At 39.1% G+C, this 14,885-nt stretch overlaps 1 protein-coding gene across 5 annotated transcripts in view; it reads right to left on the bottom strand.

Annotated features, from left to right (window-relative positions):
- The window catches only part of Klhl3 (kelch like family member 3), a 107,868-nt gene that overhangs the window by 36,772 nt on the left and 56,211 nt on the right, over positions 1–14,885 (bottom strand). For 4 of the 5 annotated variants that reach the window (XM_040272217.2, XM_005333208.5, XM_021731611.3 and 1 more), the window contains one exon: positions 12,060–12,169. In XM_040272217.2, the coding sequence (XP_040128151.1) occupies positions 12,060–12,169 (110 nt within the window). The remainder of the gene's footprint in view (positions 1–12,059; positions 12,170–14,885) is intronic. The other variant, XM_040272218.2, reaches the window with a different exon arrangement.

Genomic DNA, 14,885 nt, shown 5'->3' with positions numbered 1-14,885 from the left:
ATAGGTGGTTTGGATGTTTATTTTGCTCAAAGCTAAGTCTAAATTCAAACTCTGCACCACCATGCACAGACAAGGAAAAAAAAAAAAGTGTTGGTGAGGCTGTGGGGAAACCAGTAATGTCAGTGGAAATTTACTAGATAAATATGGCTTTTTAAGAGAAGAGGGAAGAATTTGGCAATATCAATCAAAAGTGTAAATGTGCATATTGTGACCTAGAAATGCCACTTCTAGAGCCCTAGACTACAAAAACACTCATAGAAGAGCACAAGAACAACAAGTGTCCAAGATGTTTGCTGCAGCACTTTCATAAAAGGACAAAAAAGGAACAACCTAAAGTCCACTAACAAAGAAGTTATTAAAATATCATCTCTATTATTGGTTTCAGTTTTCAAAAAGAATAAAACAAGATGCCTTCTTGTACATGAAAACAAGAAAGTGCTCTCAGAAACTATGGTATACACACTGGAATATTTCTCGGCATTAGAAGAAAATAAAATTATGGCATTTGCAGGTAAATGGATGGAGTTGGAGAATATCATGTTAAACCAATCCCCCCCAAAAAAGGCCAAATGTTCTCTCTGATAATGGTGGAAAGTGGGCGGGGGTGCACATGTTGGGAGAATAAAGGAACTCTGGGAAGAGGGGAGGGGGTATGGGAGAAGGAAAGATGGTGGAATGAGATGAACATTACCCTAAGTACATGAATGATCACACATATGATGCGACTCTACATTGTGTACAATCAGAGAAATGAAAAGTTGTGCTCCCTTTGTGTACAATGAATCAAAAAATGCATCTAATTAGAACAAATTTTAAAAGGGGAAAAAAGTGCTCTCAGATTAAAGAGGACATGCCAGAAGGACACAGAAATAACTGGATGGGATCTTCACTGCCAACACTTGGAACAACTCAAACATCAAAGAGAATAATGAAAAAATGAGATCAGGGCTGCTCTGGTGGGGTGAGATTTCAGGAAATGACTAGGGAAGAGGCCAAAGATTTTTGGAGGTTATAGATATGTATCTTTATAGGGTAGACACTATATGTCATACACATTTGTCAAGACTAATCAGATTGTACCTTAATATCTGTACATTTCACTGTGTGCAAACCATACCTCAACAGAATCTTAGTTTTTAAAATATAGTAATGGATTACAATACAATAAATTTTCTAAAGAAACCATTAATTCCTAGGATAATTTGAAAAGTATCAGAAGGGCTCTTCTTTAGAAAAGTGGTAAATGAGAAGGAATGACAAAATTAGAAAAACAGTATTTTGCAAAAATCACCAATGTGATAACTGATTCAGCAAGGATCACCAATGAAAGCTAGAATCAAAAGTTTTTGTGAAACAAGAAACTCACAAACTATCATCCCAAAGATTTATTTACACAGCGGGGGAAAGATACCCTCAAACAGGAGAACAGACGAATGTCACCTTAAACAAGGGATCAAACTTACCACCAATAATAGGACAAACTTATATTCCTGATTGTGATTTAATGGAAAGGACATAGTACCCCCAATGTGTATTTTTACGATAATGTTTAACCTGAATGTTATAGTGCAGAGACAATCAGACAAATCAGTTTGGAGCCTCTACAAGATGGTTGGGCTGAATTCTTCAAAATGTAATATAATGAAAAACGAAAAAGAATCAGAGGGATGGTTATAGATTAATGAGATTTTGAGACATGATAACTAACTACCATACACAAACCTTTGGATTATGGATTTAAAAGAAATAGGGGGACCATTAGGAAAATCTGAATACTGATTATTTGGTAGACAACACTTATGTTATCAATGTTAAATTTCTTTGGCATAAAAATGATTTTATGGTTAGAAAAAAACGTCTGGGAGGTGCATACTAAAATATTTAGGAGTGAAGTATCATGTATCTACAATTTACTGCTAAATGGTTCATCAAAATGAGACATCAAGTCTGTAGAGAGAAAAATAAAGCAAAATATTAACAAGTGAATCTCAGTAAAAAGTATGTAAAGTTCTTTCATACTTTACAATATGTTCGAAGTTTTCAAAATAAAAAGTGAAGAAAAAAAGATAAATTATAAGGGAAAATGATAGATGGGGCAATAAAATTTACAACCTGACATAAAGTTGAAATAAAAGCTTATCTACTAAGAGAAAAAAAAATTCCAATTTCTCTTAACTTATTTTTTCTTTATGTTTGCTACATTAATAATGCTTTGTACCTAAAATTCTTAGTTCTATTTCCTAGATACACCTTAAGTCTGAACAGGCATAACTTTTTTTTTTGAGAGAGAGAGAGAGAGAATGTGTTAATATTTATTTTTTAGTTTTCAGCAGACACAACATCTTTGTTTGTATATGGTGCTGAGGATTGAACCCAGGCCACATGCATGCCAGGCGAGTGCGCTACCACTTGAGCCACATCCCCAGCCCAGGCATAACTTTAATTGGGCAAGGAATCATAAAGTTGTCAGAAAGGTAAAAAGGGGAACAGAGACAAATGGTAAGGAGAGGTTGATCAGTGGATACGAAGCTAGATTGGAGTAAGAAACTCTGGTGTAGCAAGCACTATACGGTAGGGTGACTATCAATAATGGACTATACATTTCAAAAAGCTAGAGAACAGGGCTGGGGATGTGACTCAAGTGGTATTGCACTCACCTGTCATGTGTGAGGCACTGGGTTCGATCCTCAACACCACATAAAAATAAATAAGTGAAATAAAGGTATTGTGTTCAACTACAACTAAAAAATAGATTAATTTTTATAAAAAGCTAGAGAATAGGATTTTGAATCATAAAGAATCATAAAATTTTGAATCATAACGAAAAGATACTTTGAGGAGACATGGAAGTTTACCCTGACTTAAACATTATACAATGTATACATGTTTCAAAACATCACATGGCTTGCCATAAATAATTTTTTTTTGTTTTTATGGAACACAGCAAAAGGAAAGGAGCAATGTGTGTGCATATGTGTGTGTGTGTGTGTCTGTCTATGTAGTTGGCTCACATTTCTGAATAAAATAACCTATATCTTGATATAAGCCTATAAACTCAATGGAAATCCTCCTTGCCTAGAACATTTCAAAAATACAAACTTTCCTATAATTATGGTCCTTACCCTCATAGCATTGTTTTGTCAATGTATTTTCCCCACCAGCCCTTTATTAAAAGATCCATGAGAACAGGGACCTTGTCCTATTTTCTGGCAATAATATATATTCAAATACTATTTTAATGAATGAATGGACACATAAGTTCTTAATAAGTCAGTAGGGAGTAGGGTGGGACCTGCCCAAGCTACAGCAGAGAGCATGACTGGGAACGCGGGGCTGGAACCTTGGCGAGGAGGGCAGAGCTGGAGGCTGATGGAGAAGCTGGCCTTGTTGAAGGAGGAGATGGGTGGCCACATTAATATTCTGCCTTGCATATGGTTATCCACACGTCTTCCTACTCCCCAGACCAAAAGCTTTTGCAGGAGGAGAAGGGTATTTGCTCTGTCTCTGGGCCTCCTTCCCACACACTGCCAAGTAAAGCTCCAAGTGGCTGGCCAACAAAGCTTTGCTGAACAATGAAGTACAAGTCCTTGAGTAGTAGGGTTGATTTATTGATCACATTCTTCCCCCATCAACCAGCTTAATCATTCTATAAAAGCTAAAAAGCAAGCTGAGTCTACCAAAGTCGATATTTAACCTTATCTCCATTTTTGGCTTGACTAGTCTAACAGGTTCCGCTTAGTTGCACTGTTTACCTACTCAGCCATGAAAAGCCACAGCGGTCAGCAATAACAGTGACCTTCTAGCAGCTAGAGAAGGCCACATATGTATATATATATTTTTTTTCATTTAGATTCCATGTTTGAAAAAGAAACAAGCAAATAAACATTTAAATAGCTTTCCTTCAAAGTATCCAATGTCATTCCCAATAGCCCTTCCCATAAAGGACTCTTTGTAGACATTATCTTCCTGAATTCTCATGATAATCCAATGATTAGTTTCTCTTACCCTTTATAAAGTGATTTGCCCAAGTCCCAGAGCTAGAAAAGAGGCAGAACAAACCTAGCTCTAATGATACTCTTAGCTGCCTCTCAAATGTCTACTAGCAGGGGTTGATATATTACAGCCCAGGAGCCAAATCCTGCACCTGCTTTGGTAAATAAAATTATACTGGAACATGGCCATACTCATGTGTTTACAGACCATCTGGGCTGCTTTCTTGCTACAACAGCAGAGCCGAGAATCTATTAACCAACAAAACTAAAATATTCACTATCTGGACCTTTGTTGGAAAATTTTGTTAACTCCTGCTCTAAAATCTAAGTAGGGAAGGATGATGTTCTCTCAAATGATAATACCTTTCGTGGATCCCATGAGAAAATAATCAGCTACCCACAAGACAGGCTTGGGGTTTCACTTTCAAACAAAGAAATAATATCGTTTCCTCACTCACAATTTCTTGGGTGCTACAAGGTTGTTATGTGCAGAAGAGTTAGAGAAAAAGACTTTACAGTTCACAGGTCACCATACTTCTGATATAAGCACAAGACTTGGCCAGAGGACACCAGATTAACTGGATCCTTCCACCCCACCTTCTGGTTAGTTAAGCAGCCAAGGCAGGTTGGACCTGATATGTGGATGCTAATTCACAATGGGGGTGGGGGGTGGGCATGTGCCAGGGGAAAACAAGAGTTATTTTAGGTAGATGGGAATGAAGGGAAGGGAAGGGATATGAGGATAGGAAGGATAGTAGAAATGAAGCAGACATTATTACCTTATGTACATATATGACTGCATAACCGATATGATTCTACAACACATACAATCAGAAAAAAATAAGAAATTATACCCCATTTATATATAAAATATCAAAGTGCACAATACTACTGCCATGTATTACTAATTAAAATAAATTTAAAAAAAAAAGGAGGGATTCTAGCTTTCAAAATGTTTTTTAAAAATCAAGAAGGGGAACTCAAGTTAAAAAGGCAGGGTGATTGATGATTTAGCAACGTGAGGGGTCAAGTTAAGGGTAACTATTATCAAAATGGGGGAGAAGCTAACTTTGACAAATGAGATGGGGGGACTAGGTCCTGCAGGACCTTATTTATTAGTTAGGATTGAAGGAGGACTAATCTTATCAATAACACATACAATGCTAGACATTTTTACATGCATGATCTCATTTAAACCACAAAAATAATTCTATGAAGGTGTTACTGTTCACATTTTACAGATGAGGAAATAGCCTCAGAGAGATAGCTAGTTGTTCAAGGTCACACCAGCAGGAAATAGTGGATCTGGGCTGTGAATTCAGTTCTAACCTCAAAAACCAAGGTTCAAATGTTATGCAATAGTGCCTCTAAGAGGCAGAATTAGTTGAACACCCGGGGCAGACTACTGAATTGGGAAACCAAGTTCTTAATTCTATAATACCAATGAAGCCCTCCACATCCTCCTGGGACATCAACTCTGAGGATCCTCCTCCTTTCCCAGGGATTGAGGCAATAACAGTGGCCCAATCTGCTGCCATGTTTTTAAATCAAGAAGATGGCACTTGTAGACACAAGAATGATTTTGAGAGCCTCCTGGTTTTGTTTCTTAAAGGAAAGCTTAAAAAGAGCTACAGTAGCCACATTCCCACCTCACAGTCACATAAAACACAGGGACAACGGTGGGCAGTTGGAGCTCATTGTGCATGTCTCTTCCCAACTGAGGGTTTATTGATATTACACTGGTGGTTTGAAATCAGCCTTGGTGAATATATTTACACTGTGGCAATCAGCAAGTGAATCATCAAATGAATCAGGGCTTTTAGATTTTACTCTGTTCTTTATTTGTTTATTTACTTGTTTTTTTGGAAAGCCAATTGTTAAACCACTAGCTGGGAGATGTCCTGGTCTGAAGGCTCCCCCGCCCCCTTGAAACCTACCCAATTGCATGTATCTATCTGGCAACAACATTATCTCAAGGTTTTGTATAACACCTAAGAGCTCTTTCTTGTAGTTGCTTCATCTCATATTCACAAGTGCCATGCAGAAGAGCTAGGTTATTCACTTACAAAAGGACAAAATGAGGCAGAAAGTGACCAACTACTTTCTCAAATATTCCCCAGCTGACTGTGAAAGGGCACCTATAAACACCTTGCAATATTGTGGTTTAATGGGACACAGTTGACATGAACCTAAAGAAGAAGGTTCCCTCTTTACAGATCCCTACTCCATAATCAGCCTCACCTCCCACAACCCCCTCTTTAAATATCCTCAATTCTCATTACACAGGGTACTCCCTCTCCCAAGCACAATAAGCATTCCTGACTTCTATGTCTTTATTCCTACTATCCCTCCAAGATGAATGGCTTTCCAAAATCCTAACTTCATATTCCAAGTTTGAGCTCAGATATTTCCTTTTCCATGATGCCTTTCATATCCAACAACTGGGAGTAAAATAGTCCAAGGTGTTTTCTTTGATCTTTGATTATAAGCAATAACTTCTTTCAGTCACATAGTATAGATACATATTTCCAGTATGTTGCCCACCCAAAGAGGAGCTACAGAAGAGTAATGACTAGGTATCATTCATCCCTGTATCCTCCTATCAGGGTGCTGCACTGAAGAAGGGCAGGGTCTTAAAAGGCAGACACAGCTTCAAATCACAGAGCTATCTGATGCTAATAAATTATGTCCCTCACTGAACTTTAGTTTCTTTCCTCCTCTGCAAAACAGAGACAATAACCTCTGCCTTGCAAGTCACTGTGGAGATTAAAAGAGATATGCTGAACAGTATGCTGGACAAAAGAAATCAAATACAAAAGTATTTGTTTTCCATTATTACAATTATATAAAGTTCCAGAACTGGTAAAACTCACCTACGGTAGAAGAAGTAATTACCCTTCCTGGGCCTGGTGTACTGAGAGGAAAGGAGCCCTGGATCTGCTTCTTGATGTGGGTGCTAGTTATGTGGACATTTTACTTTATAAAGTGCTGAGCTTCATACATTTTACTTCTCTGTGAACTTACCACAATACAAACTTCATCTTTAAAAAAAATGTGCAAAATGTGCCTGGAGAACAGTGGGTCATAGTGGTAAATTTTTGCTCATAGTTCTGTGGTATTCTGCACATAGTTGATTATGGAGTTGCTCTCTCCAAAGAAAAGTCAAAAGAGGAACACAGAGTCAGGATCCCAGGCCAAATCACCACCTGCAGGCTAAGAAGCTGGCAACTGACCTCAGAAGATGGCAGGGCTGCCCACAGCTCAGCCTAGACAGTGAAAGGTACCTACTTGGTCACCAGATAACACATCCCACAGCAATCACTAAAGCCCAGCCGACTGGCCAAGGCTTTCACCTGCATCCCACAGCCAGCAGCCTGCATCCCTCAGCCAAAGCTAGAAATTCAGACAGAAGGGCATACAGCACTAATGATCCTGGAAGACAAAGACATAGTCCCTACCAGAACATAAAATGCTACAATCTGGCTCCTGACATGCAGTGCAGCACTAACCTGTAGTTCTCATTAAAACACATAGTCTAATTTTTTAAAGAGCCTCAACTAATTTCTTTCTGACCGATACCTAAAATGCAGGCCATTTCCCACCAATACTCACTCAGAGCTATCTCTGAAAAGCTTTGATAGTGTTTCCTAAGAAACATGGGATTCCTAAGGTATAAAAACATTCACTAACTAAGAAAGTAAAGATTCAGAGAAATCCAATAACTGGTGAGGTCCTGAAGCAATTCAATGGCAGAACACACTAAGACTCAGGAGTCATATCCATTTCTTTTTTCCTTAGAGTATGTTAGGCTGGAAGGTTGCTCACCTTTTCCCTAAGACATTAAGGATGCCCAAGGCCAAAACCTCTCAAAGGAGAATATGCTCAGCAGGCTGTCTGCTCACAAGCTTAGCTCTGACCCTACTGCACCACCCAAGCAAAGAACTCAGATGCCAGGGAGGGGTTTGCTTTAACTTGTTGGGGCGAGGTAGGGTGGGGATGGGAGGGTCCTATCCAAAGAAATAGTAAGATTCCATAAGACCTACCAGATCCACCTGTCCTCTCTCAAGAAACAGGGATTTTTAAACAGAAAACATAAGAAGGAAAAACAAGAGAAATGACAAAGGCCAAAGACCTCCCCTGCCCTCTAGTTCACCTATCTGTCCTATTCTCTGGAAAAATATTAAAATGATTACTGTATCCTCAGCTAGCTCAGGCCAGAGTCCAGCCTGTCTGCTTCATCACTCCCTCAGACAACATCTGCTGACACCTCCATGGCACCTCCCAGGGCATGTGTCAGCATTGTGCATGACACAAAGATAACCATGGGATCCTCAGCTTCAAGGAGAATGAGTTCAGTGGAGAATGAGAGTCCAGGAAAAAGTGAGCAACGTTGGAAGAAGCATAATCTCTGAGCTGTGGGAGAGGCCCAGACGGGACTGGAGATGCTAGGGAAGCTGGGGAGCATGAGGTCACTACCACTCCCAGCCCCTCTGGGCACTGAACCCCAGGTTACACCAATAGCCCCAACCAACATGGGCACTGGAAAAAACTTCCCCCTGACAAAAGCCCAGGTCAATATTTATTACTAACAGTAGTAACAGTAATAATAGTTTAGCAGTGGTAACAATAATAATAACAGCAATAATAGTATCTTACAGTAGCAAACACTTCCTGTGTTCTAGGCATTTCTCAAATGTTATCTCATTTCATTCTTAGAACATCTCTACAGATAGATAATTACACAATCACTACCTTTTACAGATGAAAAAATTGAGCTTTAAAGAAATTGTTTTATTTACTCATTCAACAAATATTTTCTGTGTCAAGCAGAAACTTCATACTACTGTAACAGTGAAAATTAGACAGAAAAAGTTTTGTACCATGTGGTGCATACATTCTGGTGGGTACTTATTCAAGTAAGGAAGATGAGATTCAAATCCAGCCACTTTGACTATAGAACCTATCCAGTCGGCCACTTCTACTTTCACTTATCATTAACAATAAAACACCATACATCTTCTAGTTTAAGATGCACAGCTTTTTCCCACTTTCATGTCTGCAATTTATAATATATGTTGAAAGACATATGTGGGCTGTAGGCAGGGAAGTAAGTCATGATATAGCTCATATTACTATTCAAGTAAGGATTTAGATGAACACGGGTTATTTGATTATGAACTCAGTTGATTTTCTTACAAAAATTAACACTATCTAGAGTTGAATTTTCACTTAAATTAACATCCTAATATTACTTCAAACACATACCCAAATCCCACTATGAAACAATATGGAAAGGAAAAGCTATCGAACGTACAAGAGATCACTTATCACATGCAATATGATTAAAGGGAGTAGAAATCACAAAATCTGGAACAGACACAGAATCTTCAAAGCCTGAAGGATGAGTATTCAGATGACAAACATCTAATTGTCAGAAGTCTTTAGTTTTTTAGCTTCCAGCAATACTTGATCTGTCAAGGGAAAATAAAACTATGGATTTAGCCAATGAGAAATACAGACAAAAACCTACTACTCTTTGATAAGAGTAAAATTATACTGCCAGTGTAAAGGTACTAAAGGGATCAAGAGCACAAATAATACACTTTATGAAAAGTATCACATAATCCTAAATTTATACATAATTTCTTACAACCAAACATTTCAGCAGAATTTCATTAATGTGAAAAACACTCTGCTTATACAGAAAAAAACAACTCATATATAAGCATGTTAATTAATGAGAGCCACTAGAAACAATTTTTAAGAGTGTATATTTAAAGTCATATTTCCAAAAACATTCAGCTAACTCAAAGGCATATTTTAACATTATCAATGACAAAACTGATATCATTATTATTATCAACGGTGTCTCAAAATGGAGAATTATGGCAATTATGACAACTTCCATTTATTCAGCACCTGCCAAACACTATCTGGTATTTTACATCCATCATCTCTAATCCTCATAACAACTCAATAAACGAGGTACTACTAGACTGCCTGTTTTATATTTCAGGAAACCGAGGCTCAAAGAAACCAGTGACTTCTCAAGGTCATGCAGCCAATAAGCAGAGATCGGAACCAGGTCTGCCTCAGTCCAAAACTCCAATGGTCTACAGGTCACCAGATTGCCTCTCCCTAACAATCCACCTGATCCCAACCGAAATCCTGCCACAGCAAGCACAGATTTAAAAAAAAAAAAAAAATGGGTTTAAGCTTTTAAAAAATTTTTTATAACTTTGTTTTTTGTTTTGTTTTTTTGGTTTGTTTTGTTTTTTTCGTTTTTTATGTGGTGCTGAGGATTGAACAAGTGCCTTGCACATGGTTGGCAAGCGCTCTATCACTGAGCCACAACTCTATCCCTATAGACCCTTTCTTGAAGAAAACTTACTTATGATCTCAGAGCAGGATAGGCCAGCATGAATTCAAGGTAGCAGGGTGACAGCCAACCCAAACACTTCTGAACACTCTTTTGTTTATATGACTTCTTCTATTTCTCAGTTTACTGTTGAGAATATGCTCAAACAGGCCCCAAATTCACCAACTGCCTCATCATTCGCACAGCCAATTAACTGACTGGTTCATTCCTTCCAAATGTGCCAATTTGGAAGCAAAACCCACAGATGACAGTAAATACACTTGAAAAGAAGCAAAGGCGTCCACTCAGTTTCTGAGGTTAAAGCAGGAAAGGAACTATGTATGACCTGGCCAGAGCACTGTTTTCCCTGGAGGCACTGTTTCGTATCAGAGATACTAGAAGCAGAGGCCTCCTCCCCATGGGAGTGTGGAGCTTGCTGTGCTAGTCACTTTCTGGGGATCCACTGGAGGGAGGAATCAGGGCCCATAGTTGTGCTAGTCATTTTTGGGGATCCACTGGAGGACTCGGGGACCAATAAACAACTGCTCTTCTTCTCAATCAAACCTTCCCAGCATGAAAGGTAGGGACTTGTGAATATGTCCCCATTCTCTAGACCCATGCCATTGGGCAGTTTGGTGTGATATAAAATCTTTTTCAAGTGTTTTCCTTGAATATTATCTCAGAAAAGGACCTCAAGTTGGGATACTAACAGTGGACTAAGATGATTCAAGAAATATTTACTGAGGATGAAGAAATAAGATTAGGGACCTAATAGTTGGGTATAGGAAGTAAGATTAGCTTAGAACTAACTACAGTGAACAGAAGGACGCGGTGAGTGTTATCCTGTTATACTAGAGGAAGAAATTCAGTCCAGGTGCAAGGTCAAGAATAAACTCATCTGATACTGACCGAGCACCAACTAGGTACAGTACCAGGCATTTTGTGTACAATATTATCCCATTTAATCACCTCAAAGGCTCTGAAGAATCTATTCTAATACCATTATCCTCACTTTACCAGTAAGGGAACAGAGGAGAGGCAAAGTTCCTCACTCAAGGTCACACAGCTAATTTGTAAACACTGAAGTTGTTGGCCAACAAGGAAGCTTCTGCTATTTTCACTGTAGCAGACTATGTCCCCTGGAGCAAAGAAGTTCTTCCTGGACAAAGAGGAATCAGAACTAGTTTTCCTCTTTTTAACAAGGGTATGACAGCAAGGCCTGCTTCTTGAGGATATGGTTAAAGCTGAATGGACTGAAGATCATAAAGACTTCACACAGAGTTTGACAAACTACGGTGCACAGTAAATAGAAGCAGCTTTGCCATCACCACCATAACCTCTGCCATTTCTTCTTTTTTTCTTAAGGGTTTTTTTTTAATAATTTTTTTTCAGTTGTAGTTGGACAAAATACCTTTATTTGATTTATATATTTTTATGTGGTGCTGAGGATCAAACCCAGGGCCTCACATGTGCTAGGCAAGCGCTCTACTGCTGAGCCACAACCCCAGCCCCTGCCATTTCTTCTTTAAAAGGTACAGAATATAATGATCATTAGTCAAAAACCACCACCACCTCTGTTTTAGGAGGATGAAAAAAATAGTAAGTTTTTTTTTTCCTGCCTCTGAATAAAAGATCTTACTAAACCACGAGTTCATCCCATGACCACCTCAAAAGTGAGGTTCCTGTTTCACCCAAAGCCCACTCCATACCTTCTCTTCTGAAGAAACGGTCAGCTTGTCACTGGATATCAAGCTGCACACCTGGTCCAGACTTAGGCTAAGAAATTCTTCCCCCAGCATCACCTCTGGAAAGTGCTGCTCTGTTCCAAAAAAAAGAAAAAGAAAAAAAAAAGAAAAAAAAAGTACTAGTAGTAGTAGTAAAGAAAATAAAGTTACAGCACACTCCAGCTCTTCCAAGAGCCAAGGCCATGCCAAACTGTGGACTTAAGCTGGAGAATCTGGGGCCAGGGTGGAGGAAGAGGAAGAGACAAAGAGGAATCTGGCCAAAGGGAAACCGGCTTTTTAATTCAGCAGCACAGGCATCCATCGCCCTGTGTGATCCTGTGTTCTGAATATCAACACAGAAAAATATGGGGCAGAGAAATCTGAGGTTATATATTTCTCATGCTCCATGAGATTAATAATGGCATTGCAGAGCCCCACTGGGACCTGCCTACATAATTGAGCTCATTTCCCCTCAAGGCACAAACACCGTTGCCCCTTGCAGCTCAGTCAAACCCAAGTGGGTCAGAACAGCTGGTTGACTAGAAGTCTCTGAGAATTCTTTTAAGTGGTCAACTCTAGGAGATCAGAAGATGGGATCATATTTTTTTGCCCAAAGTCACACCTATTATATTAGGTTTCTGGTTCACCAGTAGTACCAAACTAACACCCAGCTATAAGGTGTAAAGCTTTAAGATGGAAGAGAATTTGGGGACAATTAGAACAAGGCAATACCCACAGGTGTGAGGTCCACACAAGGAAAACTCCAGGGGCAGTTCCTACCCTGACATTTGCCTGGGCCATCATCCTGCTAGTACTGAGCATTATATTCAGTGAAATGCCACCTGCTTCAGAAAGAAGGAACCTATGTTCAAATTTTGGCGTTGCCATTTATGAGTTGTGTCCTTGGGACAAAAGCATCACTTCCCTAGGCTTCACAACTGCCTTCTGTAAAATGAAAGTAACACTACCTGTCTTGCTTCACTCCCTTGCCCCAATGAGAACAGATCTGTGTCTTATAAGCTCTTCCAAAGTGAATTCACCCAAAGATAGATGATTTCTAGTTTGGCAAGCTCTGGGGATCACAGGATCTTTGCCATTTGTCCTAGACCTCTCTCCTTTCTCAGTTGTCTCGTAACCCTGCACCATGGAGGAACACATGCGCTCTTCGCCCTCCAAGCCTCCCACTTCTTTCTTGGCAACTCCACCCAACCTGGTAACCTCTTGGATTCTCTGCTGGGCTTCATCACCCAATTCTCACTAGAGAGCATCCCTGCTTGGTCTAGCTGGCTTCTTCTTCTTTTTTTAAATATTTTTTCAGTTGTTTATAGACCTTTATTTTATTTATTACTTATAGATGGTATTGAGAATCGAACCCAGTGCCTCACACATGCTAGGTAAATGCTCTGCCACTGAGCTACAACCCCAGCCCTGGTCTGGCTACCCTCTTAAATGAGATTCAGGGTCCCTCCATCCCAGGGAGGCTCCTGAAATATCAAGCCAGCTGCACTTACATAATGAAAAATAAAATCAGATCATGGGTAAGCCCCTTTCACACTCATCAACTTTTCAAAAATCAAAGAAATTAAGATGTAATTATTTCTTGCAAAAATCACTGTTAACTTTCTATATGAAAATAACTTGAGACTCTTGTGTGAATTCCCTTCATCCCAGATTTTTTTTTAATGTTGACAATTTGTATATTTATTATTTGTACATCTTTTTAAAAAGTATTCTAATTTGTTATAACAGCAAAATGCATTTCAATTCCTATTACACATATATAGCACAACTTTTCTGGACACAACATACAGTCACACTATTCATGTCTTCATACATATACTTAGAGTAATGATGTCATCCCAGAAACTTTAAATGTTACTAGTTTATTCTCAAAGATGGAGTTATAAACAATCTCTTTCATCTTTCACTAACAACAACAACAACAACAACAAAAGGCTCTCCACTTGCTCCTTGCCAGCCTAATGATTTCTGTCAACACTATTAAAACCTCTCCATCCTGAAACTTGGGACTATGTTTGTACATAACAAGAAAAACATAAAAGTCAGATTCTTTCTTTTCATGGTGTTGGGGATAGAACCCAGGGTCTCATGTATGCTAGACAAGTGCTGTACCATTGAACCACACTCTCACCCTGATTTTTATTTTATTTTATTTTGAGACAGGTCTCGCTAGTTGGTACGACAGACCTCCAACTTGCAATCCTCCTTCCTCAGCCTCCAAAGTCACTGGGACTATAGGTATGCCACTACACCCAACCTAAAGGTCAGATTCTTCATAAAGGGAAACAACTGCCAGCGTCAGCAGGGTAGGAAGCTGGTCTTTGCTTCTGTAAGTCAGCAGGAAAGCCTATAGCTTTCAGGTTCAGAGGAGAGTCCTGCACACTGCAGTATCCTATCTGGTCCAGAGCCACATCTGGCCTTCCCATGTTTGTGTTTGGTTGAGTAAAGAACTATCATTTGAAGAGGAAAAATAATGAAGAAAACAGGAAGAGATAAGAAAGTAAGTTCTATGCTGTGGGAAAAAAAAAATGTTTTTTCCTTACAAGCTCATAAAGCCCAAAGTAGATGGGCTTGGATTTTGAAAAGAAAGACAACAGATATGCAGAAATGCAAATTCTAGGTGGTATGAGGAAAAAACCAGAAAGCCTCAGAGCTAAATGAAGGCAGAAAGTAATCATCTTCCACATCTTTCCATCTCTAGCTTTGTGGGCCTGACAGATTTAATCTAGGTCCCTTCTTTCCAGAGTGGACTGCTTCTTTGTTCATACAGAACCATCCCCTGAAATCCTC

Source organism: Ictidomys tridecemlineatus, chromosome 1, assembly GCF_052094955.1.
Source record: "Ictidomys tridecemlineatus isolate mIctTri1 chromosome 1, mIctTri1.hap1, whole genome shotgun sequence".
Lineage (NCBI taxonomy): Eukaryota > Metazoa > Chordata > Mammalia > Rodentia > Sciuridae > Ictidomys > Ictidomys tridecemlineatus.
Note: the sequence above shows the minus strand (reverse complement) of the source record. Positions and strands in the feature narration are given on the sequence as shown.